The 25130-nt window shown below is 44.7% G+C and overlaps 1 protein-coding gene across 1 annotated transcript; it reads left to right on the forward strand.

The window, feature by feature from the left end:
- Positions 1 to 5598: 5598 nt before the first annotated feature.
- Positions 5599 to 23557, forward strand: vps18 (VPS18 core subunit of CORVET and HOPS complexes). Its single transcript, XM_073040524.1, has 5 exons — positions 5599 to 5756; positions 8776 to 8917; positions 11880 to 11971; positions 15090 to 16960; positions 22671 to 23557. Exons 1-5 carry the CDS (start codon positions 5645 to 5647, stop codon positions 23385 to 23387), a joined length of 2934 nt encoding a protein of 977 aa, XP_072896625.1. The 5' UTR covers positions 5599 to 5644; the 3' UTR covers positions 23388 to 23557.
- Positions 23558 to 25130: the final 1573 nt, after the last annotated feature.

Here is a 25130-nt window from a genome sequence, read left to right on the forward strand (position 1 = left end):
GCCGCAAGGCAGCGATGGTTTGAAATTTAGCGTTTTCCTTCTTCTAGATGCACTGCTGACTGTGGCTGATGAGCCCTATCTGTCTGAAGCAACTGGCTTTAAGATGCCAATAACCCACCTTTGCCCCTTCTCCTGTCAGTAGGAACTGTTCTGCCAGGCTTAGTAACTAAACCACTTGTGAAGGCCAGGAACTGGATTTGTTGTCAGGGACTATTTGAGACCCACGCCATTGGGAGCACTTAATAATTTGTGGAAGCATTTTCCCACTGCACCCCCACCTCCCGTGGCTGTGACAACCTTTAGGAACCATAAGTGAGATAGAGATAGATGAAAGAGAGGAGAGGGAGTTCAATTTCTAATCAAGGAGAACATCATGGCTGCAGTCTGAGATGAACTTGCTGAGGGATCATGAAGTGGGGCTTTATGGAGCTGAAAAATAAGGTACTGTAGTGGTGTGCTACACACAGCGCTGGAATAACGACATGCAGTCGGTGAGTTGCAGTTTCAAAGGAGATTTATTCAAACTTCGTGGCCTCGCTTTTAAGCCTTCCTGTTTCCGCCCTCCCCAGGTGGGAATGCAATATTCACAGTCCCTTCCCACGCACGGGCTTTTCCCCTTGCTGGTGAAGAAGGCCTGGCGCCCTTTTTGGGGCCGGCCTCCCTGCAAGCGTGCACTGTTTTGTGAGCCGGTTCGAGTGCACTGGAAAGTGGGTCGCCACATAACCCACTCCCAGACCCGGCGATACGCACCCCCCCCCAATGTCCACAGTCTGAGTCGGTCTCTGTTTGGGAGGTCTGCCTCTGCGCCGTGGTGCCGGAGCCTGGACCGGCTGCGCCAAGTCCACATGGGTCGGTTTAAGTCGGTCCACTGTGAAAACCTCCTAATGTCCAGTACGAACGTGGACCCGTTGTTCCTGATCACCTTAAACGGCCACTCGTAGGGCCGCTGTAGCAGTGCCTGATGTCCAAAACAAACTTACAGTTCTGCAGGTCTTTGGGTACGCAGGTCAGGCTCTGTCCATGCTGTGAAGTGGGTATGGGGGCCAGGTTACCAAGCCTCTCACATAGTCTGTCCAGGACTGCTGCGGGTTCTTCCTCTTGCCCCCTTGGGGCTGGTATGAGCTCTCCTGGGCCGACCAGGGGAGTGCAGTACACCAACTCGGCTGATGAGGTGTGCAGATCCTCTTTTGGGCGCCGTGCGGTTCCGTGCAGGACCCAGGGAAGTTTGTCCGTCCAGTTAGGCCCTTTGAGGTGGGCCATGAGAGCCGACTTCAGGTGACGGTGGAATCGCTCCACTAGTCCATTCGACTGTGGGTGGTAGGCAGTTGTGTGGTGCAGCTGTGTTCCCAAAAGACTGGCCATAGCTGACCACAGGCTGGAGGTGATCTGGGCGCCTCTGTTGGAGGTAATGTGGGCTGGTACACCAAAGCGAGATACCCAGGTGGCAATCAGTGCCCAGGCGCAGGATTCGGAGTTGGTGTCGGTGAGCGGGACTGCCTCTGGCTATCTTGTGAACCGGTCTACGATAGTTAGGAGGTGCCACGCTCCTCGCGACACTGGCAGGGGGCCCACGATGTCCACATGAATGTGGTCGAAACGCCGGTGGGTGGGGTGGATCTGCTGCGGCAGGGCTTTGGTGTGCCGCTGCACCTTGGCTGTTTGGCACTGCATGCACGTTTTGGCCCATTCACTGACCTGCTTGCGGAGTCCATGCTAAACGAACCTGTTGGCTACTATCCGGACGGTTGTCCTGATGGAGGTGTGCGCTAAGTTGTGAATGGAGTTGAAAACGCGTCGCCGCCAGGCTGCCGGGATGACGGGACGGGGTTGGCCGGTGGTGACGTCACAGAGTAGGGTCCTCTCATCTGGGCCTACGGGGAAGTCTTGGAGCTGCAAACTGGAGACTGCAGTCCTGTAACTAGGGATCTCCTCGTCTGCCTGCTGCACCTCTACCAGCGCTGCATAGTCTACCCCCGGGACAGGGCCTGGATGGTAGGTCTGGATAGGGCGTCCGCCACGACATTGTCCTTTCCCGAGACATGCCGGATGTCTGTTGTGTATTTGGAGATGTAGGACAGATGTCACTGCTGGCGGGACAACCAGAGATCAGACACCTTCGTGAACGCAAAGGTGAGCGGTTTGTGGTCAGTGAACGCGGTGAAGGGCCTACCTTCTAAGAAGTACCGGAAATGCCGGATTGCCAGGTATAGTGCCAACAGCTCCCGGTCGAAAGCACTGTATTTGAGTTCGGGTGGTCGTAGGTGTTTGCTGAAGAATGCCAGGGGGTTGCCAATGGCCCTCGATGAGTTGTTCCAGCACTCCACCGACTGCTGTGTTGGATGCGTCCACTGTGAGGGCAGTAGGGATGTCTGTTCTGGGGTGCACTAGCATCGCAGCGTTTGCCAAGGCTCCTTTGGTTTTAACAAAAGCGGCTGCGGCCTCCTCGTCCCAGGTAATGTCCTTGCCCTTACCCAACATCAGGGTGAACAGGGGGCGCATGATTCGGGCTGCTGAGGGGAGGAAGCGGTGGTAGAAGTTCACCATACCCACGGATTCCTGCAGGCCTTTGAGTGTGTTGGGTCGGGGGAAGTGGTGGACCGCGTCTACCTTGGCGGGCAGCAGGGTTGCCCCGTCTTTAGTGATCCTGTGGCCCAGGGAGTCGATGGCGTTGAGTCCGAACTGGCATTTGGCTGGGTTGATTGTTAGGCCGTATTCACTCAGTCGGGCGTAGAGTTGATGGAGGTGGGACAGATGCTCCTGACGACTACTGCTGGCTATGAGGATGTCGTCCAAATAGATGAATGCAAAGTCCAGGTCGCATCCCACTGCGTCCATGAGCCGCTGGAATGTCTGTGCGGCATTCGGAGGAATTCGAAAAGGCCAAACGGGGTGATGAGTGCTGTTTTGGGAATGTCGTCCAGATGCATCGGGATTTGATGGTATCCCCAGACGAGGTCTACCTTGGAAAAGATCCTTGCACCATGCAGGTTTGCTGCAAAGTCCTGAATGTGCGGCACAGGGTAGCGGTCCGTTGTTGTAGCCTCGTTCAGTCTGCGGTAGTCGCCGCACGGTCTCCAGCCCCCTGTCGCTTTGGGCACCATGTGCAGGGGGGAGGCCCATGGGCTGTCGGACCGCTGTATGATCCCCAATTCCTCCATCCTCTTGAACTCATTCTTCACCAGTCGGAGCTTGTCTGGGGGAAGCCTTTGAGCATGGGCGTGGAGGGGTGGTTCCTGGGTTGGGATGTGGTGCCATGAACTGCGGTGCCAGAACCGATGGGAAATCCGCCAGGACTCTGGTGAAGTCATTGTTGGACAGCGTGATGGAGTCCAGGTGTGGGGCTGGCAACTTAGCTTCACCCAGGGAGAACGTTTGAAAAGTCTTGGCGTGGACCAGTCTCTTCCCTGGTCGACCAGCAGGCTGTGAGCTCGCAAAAAATCTGCTCCCAGGAGTGGTTGGGCCACGGTGGCCAGTGTGAAGTCCCATGTGAACCAGCTGGAACTGAACTGCAGCCGCACTGTACGGGTGTCGTAGGTCCGTATTGCGCTGTCATTTGATCAGGGTGGGCTCCGGTTCTCTGTTGCGGGTGTCATAACTCATCGGAGGTAAGGCACTGATCTCGGGCCCGGTGTCGACCAAAAAGCTGTTTGTCCCAGACATTCAGGAGGCTATCCCGATGGCCAGCCGCCGTAGCCATCAGCGGTGGCTGGCCCTGGCGTTTCCCGTGAAGTTGCAGGGTGGGCTTCTGTGCCCCACTGCTGGTAGTAGAAGCACCATTGTTCATTGGCCTCCGCACTCCTGCCTCTGGGTTTTGTGGGCTTTGCTGCTGGGCCTGGTCTGGTCTGCTGTTGGGCACGTGGCTTGGTGATCTGTGCGATGGATGCCCCACTCTCCTTCTTGGCTTTCCACAGCACTCTGCCTGGGCCGCCACCTTCCGGGGGTCGCTGAAATCCGCGTCGGACAGCAGCAGGCGTATATCCTCGGGCAGCCGCTCTAGGAACGCCTGCTCAAACATGAGGCAGGGCTTGTGTCCTCCAGCCAGGGCCAGCATCTCGTTCATCAAAACCGACGGCAGCCTGTCTCCCAAACCATGCAGGTGCAGTAAGCGGGCAGCTCGCTCGCGCCGTGAGAGTCTGAAAGTCCTTATGAGCAAGGCTTTGAATGCTGTGTATTTGCCGTCCGGGGGCGACTGTATGAACTCCTCAACCTGGGCGGCTGTGTCCTGGTCGAGGGAGCTCACCATGTAGTAGTAATGTGTGGCATCCGACGTTATCTGCCGAATGTGGAATTGGGCTTCTGCTTGTTGGAACCATAGGTGAGGTCGCAGCATCCAGAAGCTTGGCAGTTTTAACAAAACTGCATGAACAGATACAGCGTCATTCATCTTCGGTCCAAATATCATTTGGGCCGTTGGGGTCACCAATTGTAGTGGTGTGCTACACACAGCACTGGAATAATGACACACAGTCGGTGAGTTGCAGTTTCAAAAGAGATTTATTCAAACTTTGCGGCCTCACTTTTAAGCTTTCCCATTTCCGTCCTCCCCGGGTGGGAATGCTATAGGGGGTGCATATTTACAGTCCCTTTCCACGCGCGGGCTTTTCCCCTTGCTGGTGAAGAAGGCCTGGCGCCCTTTTTGGGGTTGGCCTCCCTGCCGGCGCGCGCCATTTTGTGAGCCGGTTCGAGTGCACTGGAAAGTGGGTCGCCACAGTACTATAGGTAACAGGAATCCGAAGAGCAAATATGCAGGGATATTACAGAAAATTTATATTTATTTGGCTGGCTATGTAAAGTGAATTAAAAGATGTGTTTGAGCATTAACAGTGATAAGTTTGAATAGTCTAGACAGCCTACTGGTCCAGCATTCATATCCCTCATGTGGCAAATCATCTTTATGTTACCGTGATCAATAGGAAACTATACACCCTATGGTGATTACAGAATGGGAAACTGTTCACCCTGTGGTGAGTACAGAATGGGAAACTGTACAACCTATCGTGACTGTAGAACCAGTCTCATACAAATCTCATTAATCAGAAGCTCACATAGAAGCAGGTGATGCTCACATTTGTATATAGCTCGAGTTTAGGCTTCAAGATACCGTCAGCTCATTCACTGAAGCATTCAAAAGGACGAGTCTTGAACTCAACATTTGCAAAGTCTGATGAACTCCCCCAGCATACCCTCATTGCACTAGACAACCCTCTGAATTTATTGCAGCTTGAAGAAGTGTGAGTCACTCCCATGCTTCAGAAAACATCTCTACTGAAATTCACAATTTCCTACAATGTGATGCTCAGTATCTACGGTAATCCATTAATGAAAAACGATGTTGCTCTGCATTCCCTGTTGCCTCGTCCCCACGCCCAACAAGCTGTCAATTCTCGCCTCGTCCCGCCCCGCTCTTCTTCGATATGATTGGCTGGCAGTGCGGGCCCACTTGTCCCAATTCTGATTGGTAGTCATACTGTGCAGAGTCCACGTTGTGATTGGATGTTATTGAAAGCGAGAAGACAGAATCTTTCGATGATAGGCTAACTTGGCAGGTAGGCGGGATTACCCTGCCAATAGCTGATCTGCAATTGGCCATGCCATCTGTCAGGGTCGGGTTGCTGCCTGTTTCCGGTGTTGTTTGTCAGCCGATATGAGTTCCATCCTGGATGAGTACGAGGATTCACAGGCCCGGGCCTGTTTTCGGCCTTCTGGGTTTCCGTACCAACAGCACCGGCTGGGAAGCACAGGAATTGGACAGTCCGGTATTGCAGTGGTCACAGGCGCGGAGCGGGGTGGGACAGGAGGAGGTGGGGGAAATGGGAAGAACGCGGTCATGGGCACCTGACTGTAGGCATCACGGTAAAGGAGTTTTCCGTTGCTCCAATTGCCCGTGTGCGGTTGATAGTGAAGGGCAGAGCTGTGACCAACGGGGATATGTTGATAATCTTATCAGCTAGGCAAAAAATGGGAGAATGTGATTCAGGATGCTACGACCAGGAGCAAAAAGACAAACTGTTGGGGGACTCGGCATCTGTGGAGGACAGAGCTTGAAAATGCAGTTGATTCTGGTTAATTTGAACACATGGAGACTAGTGCATTTTGTCCCAATTAAGGAGCTGGTCCTAATCATGGAAATAGTTAAAAATATAAACAAGACCAACTGCCTTTTAAAATGAAATACAGAACAAATTAGAACACCATCAATACTACTACAGTACTGTAAAACTGTTCTTAATAGTTATCGATGGAAGAATTCATCCAGTGTGTGTTGCTGTGTTCTTTTGATTGACTCATAGTGAAGATAATGGACTGCTTCGATACAATGTTTGATGATTGCATCCTCCAAATCTGCAACTTCATTGTAATGTTCAAGGAGATTGTCGATATTTTTAAATTCTTCATAGTTCCTAGCTTGTTGAAGTAATGAAATAGTTTAATTTTCACCCCTGGCCGTTTCTGGCATGGCTAAGCCTGAATGTTTGAAACCAGTGAGCAAAACAGTTTTGAATTGTCTCACCAACTGCCAGTGAAAAACATCAATGCTTTTTGAAAACAAATACATGTAACTGATGCTAATTTAAAAACTATTTGCTCTAAGCATGGTGTAGCGTCTTAATGGCCACAAAATTTAAAATGACTAATGTCAGTTCGAAACTTTTTGGCAACAGTCTCCTGTCCCAAATAAGTGGCACAATCTCTCAAATGAAGGGAATCCAGCTTTTTTCTCGATTAGTTTTTGTCTTTTAAGAGTTGGCTCAAACCAGTGGCTTCCCCAAATAACTGTTGACCCAATTAACTGGAATCCACTGTATTTTGCCATTCCTTCACTGAGTTAAAATCCTGGAAATCCCTCCCTAACACCATTGTGAATACAGCCACATCTGAAAGGTAATTAGTGATGGGCAATTAGCCACTGATTCATTCTGCACAGCCCATAATAGTTGAATGATTATTTAAAAAAAAATATTCTGCTGGACATGCTGAGTTCCTCCAGTTGTTTGTTTTTTTTTGCTTGTGAGATTTTAATCTGGGAAGTTTGAGATGATACATTTTGTGGAGTTCCAACCATGGTAATGAATGGCGGATAAACAGGTGGATATTGAAAATAGAGACAGTGAGGAACTTTATTAGGGCAGTTTAATAAAATGACTACACGGGGGGTTGTAATATCAGATTTGACACTGAATACAAGTTAGACCACAGGTGGGAACTGTAAACAGATCTTGTCAGCACATTAACAGAAAAGATAAAAGTGGAGGGGTTCACAGAGATTTCTGGAGATATTAGCAGAAATTTGAAATTGTAGCATAAGGAAAAATTAGGTAGGCTGGAGTTTTCTTTGGAACAGTGGAGGCAGAGAGAATACTTAATTGAGGTATCTAAAATGATAGGTGCTGGAGGGGAGCTAATAGAAAAGTTTTGTTTCCCTCAGGGGGAATCAGGACGTGTGGGTTTAAGGGGAAAGAGAAGAAAAAAATATTTCCATCCACAAAGTGGGGGGGGGGGGGGCGGGGGAAAATGGATACTGAAACCCTGGTATTTAAAATCTACTTGGGTATGGATTTGAAGCATTATGGATGGTGTTGGGAGATGAGATTGTCCTGTGAGCGTGTACTTTGACTAACAATGGTACAAAACGCTGTTGCATGTTATATTTGCAAACACGAGGAAATCTGCAGATGCTGGAAATTCAAACAACAACACACACAAAATGCTGGTAGAACACAGCAGGCTAGGCAGCACCTATAAGGAGAAGCGTTGTCAACGTTTCGGGCCGAGACCCTTCGTCAGGACTAACCGAAAGGAAAGATAGTAAGAGATTTGAAAGTAGTGGGGTGAGGGGGAAATGCGAAATGATGGTAGTAGACCGGAGGGGGTGGGATGAAGCTAAGAGCTGGAAAGGTGATTGGCGAAAGTGATACAGAGCTGGAGAAGGGAAAGGATCATGGGACGGGAGGCCTCAGGAGAAAGAAGGGGGTGGGAGAGCACCAGAGGGAGATGGAGAACAGGCAAACAACTAAATAGGTCAGGGATGGGGTAAGAAGGGGAGGAGGGGCATTAACGGAAGTTAGAGAAGTCAATGTTCATGCCATCAGGTTGGAGGCTACCCAGCCGATATATAAGGTGTTGTTCCTCCAACCTGAGTTTGGATTCATTTTGACAATAGAGGAGGCCATGGATAGACATATCAGAATGGGACGTGGAATTAAAATGTGTGGCCACTGGGAGATCACTTCACCTGTGAGTCGGCTGGTGTGGTATACTGCATCCGGTGCTCCCGGTGTAGCCTTTTATATATTGGCGAGACCCGACGCAGACTGGGAGACCGTTTCGTGGAACACCTACGCTCGGTCCGCCAGAAAAAGCAGGATCCTTTCCCTTCTCCAGCTCTGTATCACTTTCGCCAATCACCTTTCCACTCTTAGCTTCATCCCACCCCCTCCGGTCTACTCCCATCATTTCGCATTTCCCCCTCCCCCCACTACTTTCAAATCTCTTACTATCTTTCCTTTCGGTTAGTCCTGACGAAGGGTCTCGGCCCGAAACGTCGACAACACTTCTCCTTATAGGTGCTGCCTAGCCTGCTGTGTTCTACCAGCATTTTGTGTGTGTTGTTGCATGTTATATTTCCTCTGATTCAGTAATGGGTGACAGGGTCAGGGATGAGACAGACATGGATCAGATAAGCAAGAGCTATGCCTTCTGCTCCTGTCCTTGGTGGGTGATGGTCGAGTGGGCCCTGGCATCCAATAGTCTAACATTGATCTCTGGTTGTTGCAGGCTATGTCAGCGCCCGACTGGAAGAGGAAAAGCCCATCTTTTCCAAGCAGAGAATTGATTTCACTCCTCCTAGTGCAATCACCCACCTAGTGGTGTGCAACAATCAGCTCTGCATGAGTATGGGCAAGGACACACTGCTCAGGTTAGGCTCGCTCCATGGATAGGACAGGAGCAATTTAATTACAGGACTTGTCCACAGTCTCTGATCTAGATGTAGAATCTCTCCATGGTGGCTGGAGGTCTAAATTTAATATGGAAAATGGAATTTAAATCTGTTTATTTTATTAACAGATTATGAAAGTGCTGGATTATCATAAAAAACCTGTCTGCCTTACCTGCCTCTCCTGACGAAGGGTCTCAACCTGAAATATCGACTGTTTACTCTTTCCCGTAGAGGCTGCCTGACCTGCTGAGTTCCTCCAGCATTTTGTATCTGTTGCTTTGGATTTAAGGCATCTGCAAACTTTTTTCCTGTTTGTGCCTTACCAATGTCCTTTGCAAGAGGAACTCTGCCATCCTAGCCCTGTATGTGACTACAGATCTATTGATGTGTTTGAATCTAAACAGTCTGCTCAATTTGGGAATGATGCGTGTGGGCTTTCTTTTCTTTCTTTATCAATCTTTTTATTAAATGAAAAAGTACATATACACACGAGGAGAATTATCACAAGTAACTATATCAATAACAGTTTGAATAAAAGGAAAAATAAACAAAAATAAACATTATCACGATCAAACAAAGTATTAATCTAATAGTATATAATAAAGAGAAAGGTAATTGATTCTCCTCTTAGCTATAAAAAGAAAAAAAAGATAAACTTTTATAATTGACATAAACAGAAAAAAATCCCAAAACATAAAAAAAACACAAAAAAAAAATAACTGGGCAGCTCAAACTGAGAGTGAAAGCCAAAAAAAAAGGAAAAACTTTAAAATCAAATCCAAAACTTCAAAAAGGTAACTGGAAGGGCCATGGGTCAGAGATAGGAAAAAATTGACTAAAAGGTTGCCAAGTTTCCTCAAACTTAGAGGATGCATCAAATGTCCGACTTCTTATTTTCTCTAAACTTTAAACAGGACATAATGAATAACAGTAGGTGGATTAGAATCCTTCCATTTAAGCAAATGGCTCTCCTAGCCAATAAAGTTGTAAAAGCTATCATCCATTGAGCGGAAGCAGGAACATCTCCTGCTTCGGAAGGAATTATCCCAAAAATTGCTGTAAGTAAATTCAGTTGTAGTTCCAAATTCAGAACCTTTGACAGAGTTTTGAAGACTTCTTTCCAAAAATTATCAAACTTGATACAAGACCAGAACATAAGTGTTAAAGTAGCCACCTCAATATTACATCTATCACAAATAGGATTAATATTAGAAAAAATACGGGCTAATTTGTCCTTTGACCTATGCGCCTGATGCACTACCTTGAACTGTATCAAGGAGTGATGGGCACAAATAGAAGAGGTATTTACCAAATGAAAAATTTTATCCCATTGATTATATGAAAGTGACTTTCGAAACTCCAGTTCCCACGCAGCTTTAATTTTATCATTAGATAACATATACAAGTTCAATAACCATTTATAAATTATAGCTATCAGTCCTTTTTGAAATGGTTTGACCTGAAAAAGAGTATCAATAATATTGGGAGAATAAACCAAAGGAAAATCTGGCAGTAAATTACGTAGAAAATTCCTAATTGGTAAATATCTAAAAAAGTGTACATTAGATAGGTCATATTTATCCACTAACTGAGTGAAAGACATTAGACAATTAGCCAAGATCAAATCTAAAAAAGTTACTATTCCTTTGGTTTTCCAAATGAAAAGGTCTGATCAAAAATTGAAGGTTTAAAAAAAATAAGATGGATTTTACTAGAAAGATCAAAGTTGTTAAAATCAAAGGATCTACGAAATTGAAACCAAATTCTTAATGTATGTTTAATAATAGGATTAAAATCTCGATTACCGATCTTAGAAAGCAAAAAAGGAAGAGGAGCTCCCAATAAAGAGGCCAAAGAATACCCCTTCACTGAGTTTTTCTCCAAATCCACCCATAAGGGACAATCATGTATATCTGAAAAATGGATCCAGAAAGTGATATAATGAATGTTAATTGCCCAGTAGTAAAATCTAAAGTTTGGCAAAGCCATACCACCATACTTTTTAAAATTTTTGCAATAAAAGTTTACTCAATCTAGGATTTTTATTATTCCAAATAAAAGATAAAATTTTAGAGTCTATTCTATCAAAAACAGTTTAGGACCAAAGGAGGGGATTGCTTGGAATACATATAAAAACTTCGGTAATGCTATCATTTTAATAGCATTAATACGGCCAATTAATGATAATGTCATAGGAGACCATTTAGAAATTACTTGCTGTGTATACTTAATTAATGGAAGAAAGTTATATTTATACAGGTCGTTAAAATTTTTGGTAATTTTAATACCGAGATAAGTTATTTTTAGCAATACTAAAAGGAAATTGATCATATTGATCAATATAATTGTTAATAGGAAATAACTCACTTTTATGTAAATTTAATTTATATCCAGAAAAACTACTAAATTCAGAAAATAGGTAACAAAGCAGGAATCGATTTCTTAGTATCTGAAATATAAACTAACAAGTCATCTGCATACAACGAAACCTTATGCACTTTATCTCCTCTCTTAATAACTTGAACTGTGTTGGAGTCCTGAAGAGCAATAGTGAGAGGTTCTAAAGCTAAATTAAATAGTGGACTGAGAGGGCAACCCTACCGGGTAGCTCTATATAACCTAAAATAAGAAGATTTTTGATTATTAGTTATAACTGCCACCAAAAGGGCTTGATAAATCAATTTAATCCAAGAAATAAAGCATGGACCAAAATTAAATCTTTCGAAAACCCGAAATAAATAGGGCCATTCTACCCTATCAAAGATTCTCTCTACATCAAGAGAAACAACACATTCAAATTCTTTAGATGGAGAGGAATGAATGATATTCAGTAATTTCTGAATATTAAAATATGAATATCTATTCTTAATAAATCCAGTTTGGGGTTTCAATTAAGACTTATTTTAATATGACTCTTTTCTTTCCTCTCTGCCCTCTCCAGGATTGATCTTGGAAAACCAGACCAGCCAAACCAGGTTGAAGTGGGGCGCAAGGATGATGCTCGGATCCACAAACTGTTCCTGGATCCCTCGGGTATGAGGCTTGTGGTTTTGGTGCCTTGCCGTTGCCTGTTTCTGCTCCTGCTATAGGAGCTTGGTTGTCAGCTTCTCATTCAGTGTTCAGTCTTCCTAACTGAATAGGTCACTTCAGCTGTCCCTACAAGACATGTAATCTCATCCCCTTCACCACAGCATGGAGCATCAACCTCTCCCTCCTCCTCTCCTCTCCTGTATTAAGATGTTTTGCTGTTTTTAAGGTTCTTTAATGTAAGTTACTGCTATAATCATGGCTTAGCTGTTTGGAGCCCTAAGAATCTGACTGATGTTTGTATTAGCCACACTGAGAATTTAGCAGTACAGGTCACTCACCCTGTTGAAGGTGTTTCTCACCATGAGCTCCTGAATCTGCCACCTTGGCCCATGTCTCAGTGACCCAGTGAGAGCTAAAATTTCCATCTACAGGATATTGCAATAGAACAGGGATATGCCTTGGCTTGTGCAAAGCAGATCACTTAACAGTTCCCAAGGGCAGATAATATAGTTAATTTTATGTTTCCTCTATGAAAACTGGACACTAATCATCTTAAGTAGACTGGAATAAGATGAAAGAGAGGAAATAGGCCATCACATTTGCTCTGCCATTCCATTACAGCTTATTTTTTTAAATCTCTTCAACACCATTCTTCTACCTTCTCTTTGTAACCTTTGATCCCCTTATTAATCAAGAGCCCATCAACGTCTGCTTTAAATATACCTAGTGACTTCACCTCCGCATCAGTCTGGGACCAGTAATTTCACAGATTCACCACCTTCTGGCTGAAGAAATTCCTCCTCATCTCTGTCCTAAAGGAACATCCTACTTTGTGACTGCCGTCTGGTCCTAGAATCCCCCATTTTCGGAAACATCCTCTTCACGTCCCCTCTATCTAAGCCTTTCAATATTTGATAGTTTCAATGAGATCCCTCCCTCATTCTTACTGACTCCAGTGAGTTCAGGCCCAGAGCCATCAAACACTCCTCATACATTAACCATTTCTTCTTGGGATCATTCTGATGAACCTTTGGATTGTCTGCAATGCTAGCACATGTTTTCTTAGATAAGGGGCCCAAAACTGCTCTCAAAGCAATCTGACCAAAGACTTAAAGTCCCAACATTACATCCTTGCTTTTATATTCTTGTCCTCTTGAAATGAATGCTAACATTGCAGTTGCCTTCCTTGCCATCAATTCATCCTTCAGGTTAACCTCTAGAGAATCTTGCACAAGGATTTCAAGTCCCTTTGCACCTCTGATTTCTGAATTTTCTCCCAATTTATAAAATAGTCTATGCCTTTATTCCTTCTACCAAAGTGCATGACCACACATATCCCTACACTGTATTCCACCTGCCACTTCTTTGCTCATTCTCCTAACTTGTCCAAGTCCTTCTGCAGACTCTTTTCCTCACACTACCTCCCCTCCCCACCCATCTTTGTATCATCTACAAACTAGGCCACAAAGCCATCAATTCCATGATGCAAATTATTGACATATAACCTGAAAAGAAGTGGTCCCAACACGGACCCCTGTGGAACACCACTAGTTACCATCAGAAAAGTCTCCCTTTTATTTGCCTCCCGCCAGGCAGCCAAACTTCTATCAATACTAGTACCTTTCCTCTAATACCATGGGCTCTTGTCTTGTTAAGCAGCCTTGTATGGCACCTTGTCAAAGGCCTTATGAAAATCCAATTAAGCAACATCCAGTGACTCTCCTTTGTCTATTCTGCCTGTTATTTCCTCAAGATTTCAAACAGATTTGTCAGGTAAGATTTCCTCTTCAGGAAACAATGCAGATTTTTGCCTATTTTATGTGCCTCCAAGAACCCTGAAACCTCATTCTTAATATTGTACTCCAACATGGTGGCCTGTAATTTCCTGTCTTTTGCCTCCAAGTGAAGTATCTACCTTCAGACCTTTCAGCTTCCCAAGTACCTTCTCTCTAGTGATTGTGGCTATACTCACTTCTGCCTGCTGACACTCTAGGATTTCTGGCATATTGCTGGTGTGTTCCACAGTGAAGACTGACATAAAATACTTATTCTCAGATGCAATTTCTTTGTCCCCTATTACTACCTCTCCAACATAATTTTCAAGTGGCTCAAAATCCGCTCTCTCTTCTCTTTTACTCTTTATATATCTGCAAAAACTTTGGTATCCTCTTTTATATTATTAGCTATCTTACCTTTATATTTCATCTCTTCCTATTTAGTTTTTGGTTGCCTTCTGTTGGTTTTAAAAGCTTCCCAATTCTCTGGCTTCCCATTAATATTTTATGCCCTCTTTTGTTTTTATGCTGTCTGTGACTTCCCTTGTGCGCCACTGTTGCCTCATCCTCCCTTTAGAATGCAACTTCTTTGGGATAAATCTTATCCTGTGCCTTCTGATTTGCTCCCCAAAACTCAGGCCTTGCTGTTCCACTGTCTTCCCACATAATGTACCCTTTCAGTCAAGTTTGTGCATCTCGTCTTGTGCTTCTTTAGTTCCCTTTTTTCCATTGCAATACTGATATATCTGATTGTAGCTTCTCCCTCTCAAACTGTAGAAACATGAATACTCAACACTTGTATTTCCAAAGCTAGTAAGTACACATTCTCTACTACACTTCAAGTCGAGGTGCAGTACTGTAGCTAGGGTGCCTAAGACTTTTGCACGGTACTGTATTTGCCAATGTGAAGCAGTGCAAGTTTGTAAATCTGGTGGGAGCAAAGGATATTGGGAATGGTGAGGGTGGAGCACTGCAGGAGACGTGTGGGACAGATGGTAGAGAAGGAGTGCCAGGGATGGGGGACTGGCAAGGGTGCAGATCACAGCCAGCCTTGAGACACCAGGCAAGGCCATTTGATTGCAAGCAATTGGTTTATTGATCATTACACTAGGTCTCTCTGGTGCGTGCCCCTCCCTCCCCTCTCCTTTCTCCTTTTATCAATCATGATTCCCCTCTCCCTGTTCCATTCCCACTCTCAGTCCACAATAGAAACCCATCTCAGAATCAGGTTTATCTTCACTCACACCATGAAATTAGTTTTTCTCGGCAGCAGTACAGTGTAATACATAAAATTACAGTATTGGAAGCTGCATAAACCCACTGAAACGTGTTGTCTCTTATCGCAGGGTCTCACCTCCTGATCAGCCTCACCTCCAATGAGTGTCTCTACCTTAACAGAAATTCTCAGAAAGTGAAGAGCCTCTCTCGCTGGAAAGGACACTTGATTGAGAGCGTTGGGTGGAACAAATATCTGGGCAATGAGAGCAGCACAGGCCCTATCCTGGTGGGAACCAGCCAGGGCCAGTTGTATGAAGCAGAGATTGTTGTGTCAGAAGAGCGGCTCTTCATCTCGAGTCCTGACCAGCATTTCAAGAATGTGTACAATCTGGAGGAGGATGGATCCCCTGCTCCAGTCTGCTGTCTGGAGATTGAGCGAAGTGCTGACGCCCGGCTCTTTGTCATCGCCACCACACGGAAGCGTTTGTATCAATTTGTGGGCAAGGCTCCAGAGAGCCCTGATCCACACATGTTTCAGCCCATGTTCAGTCAGTATACCAACACTTTGCCCAGCTTCCAGGAGTTCCCAGCAAGCCTGGGCTATAGCGAGATCTCTTTCTACACCTCTAAGCTACGGTCTAGCCCTCGATCATTTGCCTGGATGATGGGCAATGGCGTGCTCTATGGCACCTTGGACTTCACCCGGCCTGATTCCCTTCTAAGTGATGTACAAGTCTGGGAGTACCCAGGTGACATCGCCCCTGAGCTTGAGCCCCCCCGGTCCATCGTCCTCACCCAGTTTCACTTCCTACTGTTGCTTCCTGATAGGGTGAAGGCCATTTGCACACTGAATGGGCAGCTTGTCTTTGAGGATGTGTTCCCTGACAAGTTTGGCCACCTCCTCCGTATGGTCAAAGATTCGGTGGCTGGGCTGATATGGATATACACGGAGAAGGCAGTGTTCCGTTATCACATTCAGAAGGAATCGCGGGATGTCTGGCAGATGTACATGAACATGGGGAAGTTTGAACTGGCTAAGGAGTATTGCAAAGACCGGCCTGAGTGTCTGGACACTGTTCTTGCTAAGGAAGCAGATTACTGCTTTCGAAACAAAAAGTATGTGGAAAGTGCCAAGTACTATGCACTGACTCAGAAGTACTTTGAGGAGATCGCTCTGAAGTTTATTGAAGCCAAGCAAGAGGAGGCCCTGAAGGAGTTCCTTCTGAAGAAGCTGAATAACCTGAAGTTGGAGGACAAGACACAACTGACGCTGCTGGTGACTTGGCTTGCTGAAATCTACCTAAACTGGCTGGGTACTCTTGAGGCAGACAAAGACAAGAAGAACCAATTTGAGGCAACCAGGGAGGAGTTCCGCAAGTTCCTGAGTGGCTCCAAGATAAAGGAGTGTCTCTTAAACAATCGCTCAACTATCTATGACCTCCTCGCCAGCCATGGCAATGTGGAGGACATGATCTTCTTCTCTGTGATTATGCAGGACTACGAGCGGGTGGTGGCCCACCACTGCCAACATGATGGTTACAGTGCAGCACTGGAGGTCATGTCCAAGTGCCAGGACCCTGCTCTCTTCTACAAGTTTTCTCCTGTCCTCATGCAGCATATTCCCAAGCAGGTGGTAGATGCCTGGATCAACATGAGGAAGAGGCTGGATCCCAAAAACCTCATCCCAGCCTTGGTCAACTACAGCCAGATTGGGAGCTCGACGCAGGTCTGTGAAGCTATTCGCTACCTTGAATTTTGTGTACACCAGCTGGAAGTGACAGACCAGGCCATTCACAACTACCTGCTGTCTCTCTATGCCAAGTACAAGCCCAAAGCCCTACTTTGGTACCTGGAACAGGCGGGCTCTAATGCAGACTGTATCCACTATGACCTCAAGTATGCACTACGTCTCTGTGCAGAGAATAAACAGACAGAGGCCTGTGTGCACATATACAAGACCATGGAACTGTATGAGGAGGCGGTGGACCACGCTCTCCAGGTATGCTGCTCATTGCTTCAGTCACTGGATGGCATTCATGTCACAAGGGTATTACAGCAAATAAAGGTCCTTCCCAGGTTATGAGTGCTTTACCATACAGATAGGCAAATATTTATGAGGCTGGCAGGATGGATGGGGTTTAATTTTCTGTCTGCAACAGGCATCTTCTGCCAGGTGTGAAATTGCAAATTGGATGATACTGAAAGCTTTTTTAAGTATATAAAGGGTAAAAGAGAGTCGAGGGTAAATAAAGGACCAATACAAAATGACGCTGGAGAAATTGTCATGAGAGTTCCAGAGAAGGCAGAGGAACTGAGTGCGTATTTTGCATCAGTCTTCACAGTGGAAGACGTCTGCAGTATACCAGACTTTTAAAAGTGTCAGGGAAGTGAAGTTTGTGCAGTGAAAATTATGACTGAGAAGGTGCTCAGGAAGCTTAATGGTCTGAGGATGGATAAATCTCCTGGACCTGATAGAATGCACCCTGGGGTTCTGAAGGAAGTAGCTGGAGAGATTGCGGAGGTATTAATGATGATCTTTCAAGAAATAAATAGATTCTGGCATTGTACTGGAAAATTGCAAATGTTACTTCGTTATTTAAGAAGGGTGGGAGGCAGCAGAAAGGAAACTTTAGACCTGTTAGCCTGACATCAATGGTTGGGAAGTTGTTGGAATCGATTGTTAGGGATGAGATTACTGAGTACCTGGAGGCACATGACAAGATGGCCAAAGCCAACATGGTTTCCTGAAAGGAAAATCCTGCCTGACAAACCTTCTGCAATTCTTTGAGGAAATTCCAAGCAGGGTAGATAAAGGAGATGCAGCAGATGTTGTGTACTTGGTTTTTCAGAAGGCCTTTGACAAGGTGCCGCACATGAGGCTGCTTAGCAAGATGAGAGCCCATGGAATTACAGGGAAGTTACTAACGTGGGTGGGAGCATTGACTGGTCAGCAGAAAAGAGAGAGTGGGAATAAAGGGATCCTATTCTGGCTGGCTGCCGGTTACCAGTGGAGTTCCATGGGTCGGTGTTGGGACTGCTGCTTTTTATGATGTATGTCAATGACTTGAACTACGGTATTAATGGATTTGTGGCTAAATTTGCTGATGATATAAAGATAGGTGGAGGAGCGGGTAGTGTTGAGGAAACAAGAGACTTGGATAGTTTAGGGGAATGGCCAAAGAAATGGCAAATGAACTACATTGTGGGAAAGTGTATGGTCATGCACTTTGGGAGAAATAAATGGGCAGACTATAATTTAGATGGGCAGAGATTTCAAAATGCATAGATGCAAAGGGACTTGGGAGCCCTTGTGCAGGGTACCCTAAAGGTTAACCTCCAGGTTGAGTCAGTTGTGAAGAAGGCGAATGAAGTGTTGGCCTTCATTTCTAGAGGTATAGAATATAAGAGCAGGGATGTGATGTTGAGGCTCTATAAGGCACTCATGAGACCACACTTGGAGTATTGTGTGCAGTTTTGGGCTCCTTATTTTAGAAATGATATACTGACATTGGAGAGGGTTCTGAGAAGATTCACGAGAATGATTCCAGGAATGAAAGGGTTACCATATGAGGAACGTCTGGCAGCTCTTGGGCTATATTCCCTGGAGATCAGGAGAATGAGGGGGAACTCAGAGAAACATTCAGGATGTTAAAAGACCTGAACAGATTAGATGTGGTAAAGTTATTTCCCTTGGTAGGGCATTCTAGAACAAGAAGGCATGACTTCAGGATTGAAGGATATCCATTTAGAACTGAGATGCAGAGAAATTACTTTAATCAGAGGGTGGTAAATCTGTGGAATTTGTTGCCATGAGCAGCTGTGGAGGCCAAGTCATTGGATGTATTTAAGGCTGAGATAGATGGATTCTTGATTAGCCAGGGCATCAAAGGGTATAGGGAGAGGGGAGTGGGGATCACTGGAAGAATTGGATCAGCCTATGATTGAATGGCAAAGCGGACTCAATGGGCCAAATGCCTACTTCTGCTCCTCTATCTTATGGTCTTATTATTTCTAGAGGTTTATCAGTGACCAGGTTTGTATTTAATGATGCATCTTGGGAGAACATCCCTTTCGAGCAGTCCTATAGAATCATTCACCCTCTCCTGAGCAGAGACAGAGGCTTGCTTTAAAGCCTTTTTTGTATACAGGGCTTCAGTGGTACTGTCTGGAGTAGCAGCCTTGTCTCATGCAGGACATGACTGATGATTGTCACTGTGTGGTTCCCAATTGCTCCTTTTGGTCTAAGTGAAAGGATTACATAAGTTTATGCAAATACTTTGCTTAAAGGACGGCACAGTGGTGTAGTGGTGCCTGCTGCCATGTAAGGAATGTCTATCTTCTCTCTATTGGTTTCCTCTCACATTCCAGAGGCGTATGGATTGGGCAGTGAGGGCTCATTGGGCTAGAAGAACCTGTTTGTTATATTGCTGTATCTCTAAATACGAAAATGGTCTATCAAAGACATTTGTCCAGATATAATCAGTTTAGATTGTATTCCAAACCTTATTCTCAAAACCGTAAGCAAACCTGACCCTGCAATGTTTTAAATCTGGTACCTACCAGTTCTACAGTCATTTGTACCAGTGACCTGTAGCTGTGTTGAGGGCACAGGTGAGGGAGAGTGAAACTTGCTGTGGGTAGGGAACACAAAATGAAGGTAATTGGTGAAAGTATTGACAATGACAGCAGGAAGATCTTATCATGCAGCAAGAAATGTGTGCCACCGGGGAGAAGTAAAGGCAGACTGCATTGTAGCTGGTAAGGATCTGTGGGGCAATGGGGGAAGCACAGGGAGTGGAGTGAGTACTAACATTGAGCTGATATGAATTCAGTGGGATGAATGATAGACTGCTGTTACACTGCCAATGATCAGTACTGTTCTTCAAACTGTTCACCCTCTTCAGCAACTACTGCTCACATCTGATAATCCAACATTAATGTATGTTTAGGCTAGCGTGCCCTGAAAGTTTAGAAACGTTTGTACTCTCCAGGAGGGGTACTGGCACCTTACTTTATGCTTGGGCACAGCACAATACTGGAATCTGAACAGTTGCGCTGCCAGCTGCACGCCGAAGCCGGGGCTTAAAAGTATAACCGCTGAAACTGTTTCTGACTATGTGTCTAATATCAAAGCTGGGAGAGAATTCCTAACTTAACTGAAGCAGCATTTTAGTTAGGCTGGGTCCATCTCTAGCACACCTTGATCATTTAAGTGGCATTCACAGCGCATGTGCTTATTTTCATTTTGAAGTAACTGTTTTAATTTAGATTTAAATTTGAATTCTCATAGTGCAGAGCAGGTCTTTACTGCAAAAGAGCACTATCAGACATGTCCATAGTAGTGCAGTCTGCAGTGTCCTGTTGATTGGGCCTCAGTTATTCACTGTTTACATTGACCTACAGGAGGAAAGAATGCAAGCTATCCAAGTTTACAGAATAGGTAGGAGGCCTATTCTCTGGTAACTAAAATACTGGGACTGTGCAACAAGATGGAGATAGATTCAGTGATGGGACAAAAAACCTGTCAAATGGAGCTTAATATGGGGAAGTGTGAGGAGATGCATGCCAGTAAGAGGAATCTAAAGGCAGACTATTATCTTAATGGAGAGAGACTGCACAATGTTAAGAGACATCAAGGTATTCTATCGCATGATTCACAAAAAGTTCGCAGGTATGTCCAACAAATGGCAATCTTTTATTTAGTTGTATTAGGTGTTGGTGAGGCCACACTCAATACTGTGTACTTTCCTGTCCCTTACCCAAGGCATTGCAGACAGTACAAAGGAGATTCACCAGATTAATTACTGGGAGGAGTTTTCCTGTCACAGGTGGCTAAAGAATTGATATCTATATTGGTAAAATTTAGGATAATGAGTGCTGACGACAGCACAGATCCTTATAAACACAGATGTTTATTCCTGTTGGGGAGTCTTGAACAAGAGGACATCAGTACAAAATGTTAAGGGGTGGTCATTTAAAACATCTCTGTCCCAAATATCTAGATCGTTGAAAGTAATCAAAACAGCGGTAGATAAATTTTTGAATTATCAGGGAAGTGGGAGTTATGGGGAAGAGGAGTTGAGGTCAGCATGGATCAGCCATTGAAAGGCAGGGCACACTTGAGGGAATCTATGACCCACTCCTGTTCCTATATTCATCTCCTTTGCTGTTTCCACAGATGGTGTCCAAACTGCTGTGTGTTTCTGGCATTTTTTATTTTGGTTTGAAGTGTCTAGAAGCCCTGGTTACCCTGGTGGATTGCACAGGGACCCTCTGCACACTGCATGTGATTTCTCCATTGCAGAGATGGCAAAAATGCCGCTGGAAGCAGTGTTTGGATCCCTGGACAGTGGAAAGGAAGAGGTGAAGGGCAGGAGTTCTATCTCCCTTGGTTGAAGTCTGGAACTCTGGAACTCTTCTCTCCAAAAATATATTGAGACAGGGCATCTGTTGAAAATGTTTTTTTTTAAATTTGGAGACTATGGTAACTGGCCCTTCTGACGAGCCTGAGCTGCACGATTACACCCATATAACCATATAACAATTACAGCATGGAAACAGGCCATCTCGGCCCTTCTAGTCTGTGCCGAACGCTTACTCTCACCTAGTCCAACTGACCCGCACTCAGCCCATAACCTTCCATTCCTTTCCTGTCCATATACCTATCCAATTTTACTTTAAATGACAATACCAAACCTGCCTCTACCACTTCTACTGGAAGCTCGTTCCACACAGCTACTACTCTCTGAGTAAAGAAATTCCCCCTCGTGGTACCCTTAAACTTTTGCCCCTAACTCTCAAATCATGTCCTCTTGTTTGAATCTCCCCTACTCTCAATGGAAAAAGCCTATCCACGTCAACTCTATCTATCCCCCTCATAATTTTAAATACCTCTATCAAGTCCCCCCTCAACCTTCTATGCTCCAAAGAATAAAGACCAAACTTGTTCAACCTTTCCCTGTAACTTAGGTGCTGAAACCCAGGTAACATTCTAGTAAATCTTCTCTGTACTCTCTCTATTTTGTTAACATCTTTCCTATAATTCGGTGACCAGAACTGTACACAATACTCCAAATTTTGCCTTACCAATGCCTTGTACAATTTTAACATTACATCCCAACTCCTATACTTAATGCTCTGATTTATAAAGGCCAGCATACCAAAAGCTTTCTTCACCACCCTATCCACATGAGATCCCACCTTCAGGGAACTAGGCACCATTATTCCTAGAGTCACCTGTGTGACTAACTTATGAACCAGCATGTCCTTGGAACGTGGGGAAAAAACGGAACACCCTGAGGAAACCACATGGTCACAGGAAGAATGTACAAAAGCTTACAGTCTGTGGCAGAAATTGAACCTGGGTTGCTGGTGCTTTTAATGGAATTGTGCTGACCGCTAGGCTGCTGTTTCACCCATTCTGAACACTTCTAAATTAAGATCCTTGTTAAAGGTCACCAAGTGTCACAGAACTAAGATAGATAAACAAAGAGCCAGATCAGTAGTGAAGTGATCTAATTAAAAAGTGAGTGGCTGGAGTGATGGAATGTGCTACTAATGGTAGTGTGTTCATGAAATTGATTGGAAAGTACAAATCTACAAATTGGGGTCTGATGGTATGATGTAGAATGTGGTTTGAAGAATTGACTCACTTGGTTGTTGTTGTAGTTATCCCTGCACCACGTTGACTTTTGGATATCTTTTCACAGATGGATGTGGACCTTGCTAAATCATGTGCGGACATGCCAGAGGATGATGAAGAGCTCCGAAAGAAACTGTGGCTGAAGATTGCCCGGCATGTGGTTCAGGAGGAGAAGGATGTGAAGAAGGCCATGGTGTGCCTGTCCAGCTGCAACCTGTTAAAGATTGAAGATATTCTACCCTTCTTTCCCAACTTTGTGACCATTGACCATTTCAAGGAAGCCATCTGCAGTTCTCTGCAGGAGTACAACAAGCATATTGATGAGCTCAAGCAGGAGATGGAGGAGGCAACTGAAAGTGCCAAGCGAATCCGCGAGGACATCCAAGAAATGAGGAACAAATATGGGGTGGTGGAGTCTCAGGAGAAGTGTGCATCATGTGACTTCCCACTGTTGAACCGCCCTTTCTATCTGTTCCTTTGTGGCCACATGTTCCATTCTGACTGTCTGCTGCAGGAAGTCATGCCCCACCTTTCTCAGTTCAAACAGAATATACTGGAGGAGCTGCAGAGAAAGCTGGTTGCAGCTGCTCAGACTAAATCCCGGCAACGCTGCAAGGAAGGAGAAGCCAATGACCGGGGTCAGCAGTCCCGTGACCAGATCAAGTCAGATATTGATGACCTTGTGGCAGATGAATGTATCTATTGTGGAGAACTGATGATTAAATCAATAGATAAACCATTTATTGACCCACAGAAAAGTGAGGAAGAGAACTGCTGGCTGTGAGTGTGTTTCTTGTGCTCATTATTATTGTCCCTCATGGCTGCTCTTTGCCTGAAACACCACTGCCTGGGATTTCAAGGGTTCACTGCTATGCTTTGCGATTGTAATTTTTGCTTCTATTCTACAGCTTGTGTAGATAGCTCTAGTAGGAAATAAATGGATACATGTACAAAGGTTTGTGTGCTCATTCTGCTATTTGTAGAGCTGGGTGTGTAACCTTAAAATGGAAGTCTGTGTTGCTTGTGCACATGTTTCAAGAAGCAGTTATATTGTTTTTGGGCCATAATTAGGGGTGAAAACAGGAGCAGGGCTGAATTTTGATCAGCTGTGATTATATTAAAGCATGGAGCAACCCAACAACTCTATTTCAAACTACAATCACAGTGCACTTCTGCTCTCAGAACTGACAGCCTTGGACCACGGTGGGATAGTATCATCTCAGCTTGCCAGTGTCCTTTTTAAATAATTGAGTCAGAAAAGAATTAGTTACAACTATATCTTGTGTTTTTTTAAAAAAAAATCACTTTAATATCCATGGATCCAGCTCTGGAATGAGGTGGGGAGTTTAATGGTATGTCTGTGAGCCAATAGTTGTGTACAAAATGCAGGCAAATTCCTCCTGTTTTGCTAAGTGGCTGGTTTTCACTGTTGTCCAGTGATGTATTTTGCATTGGTATTAACTTTGCACATGAATATCCCAACTATTGATAGATCAATATTCTCTCCATGGATGCTGCCTGACCAGTGGAGTTCTTGCAGCATTTTTTGCATGGTGCTCTTGTTTTTAATATATAATCATTTAAGAAAGCTGAATATACAACCTTTTCATCATGGTTTCATGAATAGCAAATCTCAAATGTGCTCAAGTTCTTTCTGAATGAGACAAGGGGAGTTGCTAAATGGGAAGCTGTAGATGTGATGTATTGGCTTTCCAAAAAGACGTGATAAGTGCATCAAGAATGCAGCTTTGGATGAAGTATGCTACAGCACAGAAACGGCCTTCTGCTCAAAATGACGAGTTGCCTACCTGAGCCAATTCACCTGTATTTGGCCAATATCCCTCTAAACTGTTCCTATCCAATTAAATGTTGTAATTGTACCCCTGTCCACCACTTCCGCTTTATAACTCTTTCCACATAGCCACCACTTTGTTAATTCAGTACAGCATACAATAACACACCATTAACAATTATTAATCATAGTTAAAGCAATTCAAAGATTTGCTACATTGGTTTAATTAATTACTATCTTTTCAGTTTCACAACATCTTCAGTTACTTTGACCTAGTTATTTTTGGATATCCCCACACTTGAAGAACTGGAGTGCGGGTTCCATCTTGAGTGTTTGAGTACCTGACTCAGGAACTTCTTTTTCAGTGGTTAGTCTCCAGAGTCACTGCTGCTGATTATCTCATACCAAAAGATACCTCGTTGTGTGTTCCTTTACACACCTCGTTTGTTATTGCAGGTTTATACAGCTGTAATTCCACTCCTTATCTATAAGACTTTGTTTCCTTAACTACAAAGTCCTGCTAGTGTCATTCCACAATAGTTACCGGTATTTGTTTCCTAAGTTTGTTTACTTGAGCTTTTGTATTTCATCAAATTGTCCATTCCATAAGATTCATTCCTAACACATTCTGGGATGTTTACAGTGGATAGTTCATGGGCTGTAAACCTAAAATCAGGGATTGGTTAGTCGATCTTCCATCACTGTTTCTTTTGTTTCCTGGGTTCCCAATGACAC

Source organism: Hemitrygon akajei, chromosome 3 (assembly GCF_048418815.1).
Source record: "Hemitrygon akajei chromosome 3, sHemAka1.3, whole genome shotgun sequence".
In the NCBI taxonomy this organism is placed as follows: domain Eukaryota; kingdom Metazoa; phylum Chordata; class Chondrichthyes; order Myliobatiformes; family Dasyatidae; genus Hemitrygon; species Hemitrygon akajei.

What these genes read in the sequence shown, in the direction of transcription:
- vps18 (XM_073040524.1), top strand. Translation starts at nt 5,645, where the DNA reads ATGAGTTCCATCCTGGATGAGTACGAGGATTCACAGGCCCGGGCCTGT. An exon ending in CACAGGAATTGGACAGTCCG is followed by an intron (nt 5,757 to 8,775) that starts GTATTGCAGTGG and finishes TGGTTGTTGCAG; the next exon opens with GCTATGTCAGCGCCCGACTG. An exon ending in CGGTGGACCACGCTCTCCAG is followed by an intron (nt 16,961 to 22,670) that starts GTATGCTGCTCA and finishes ATCTTTTCACAG; the next exon opens with ATGGATGTGGACCTTGCTAA.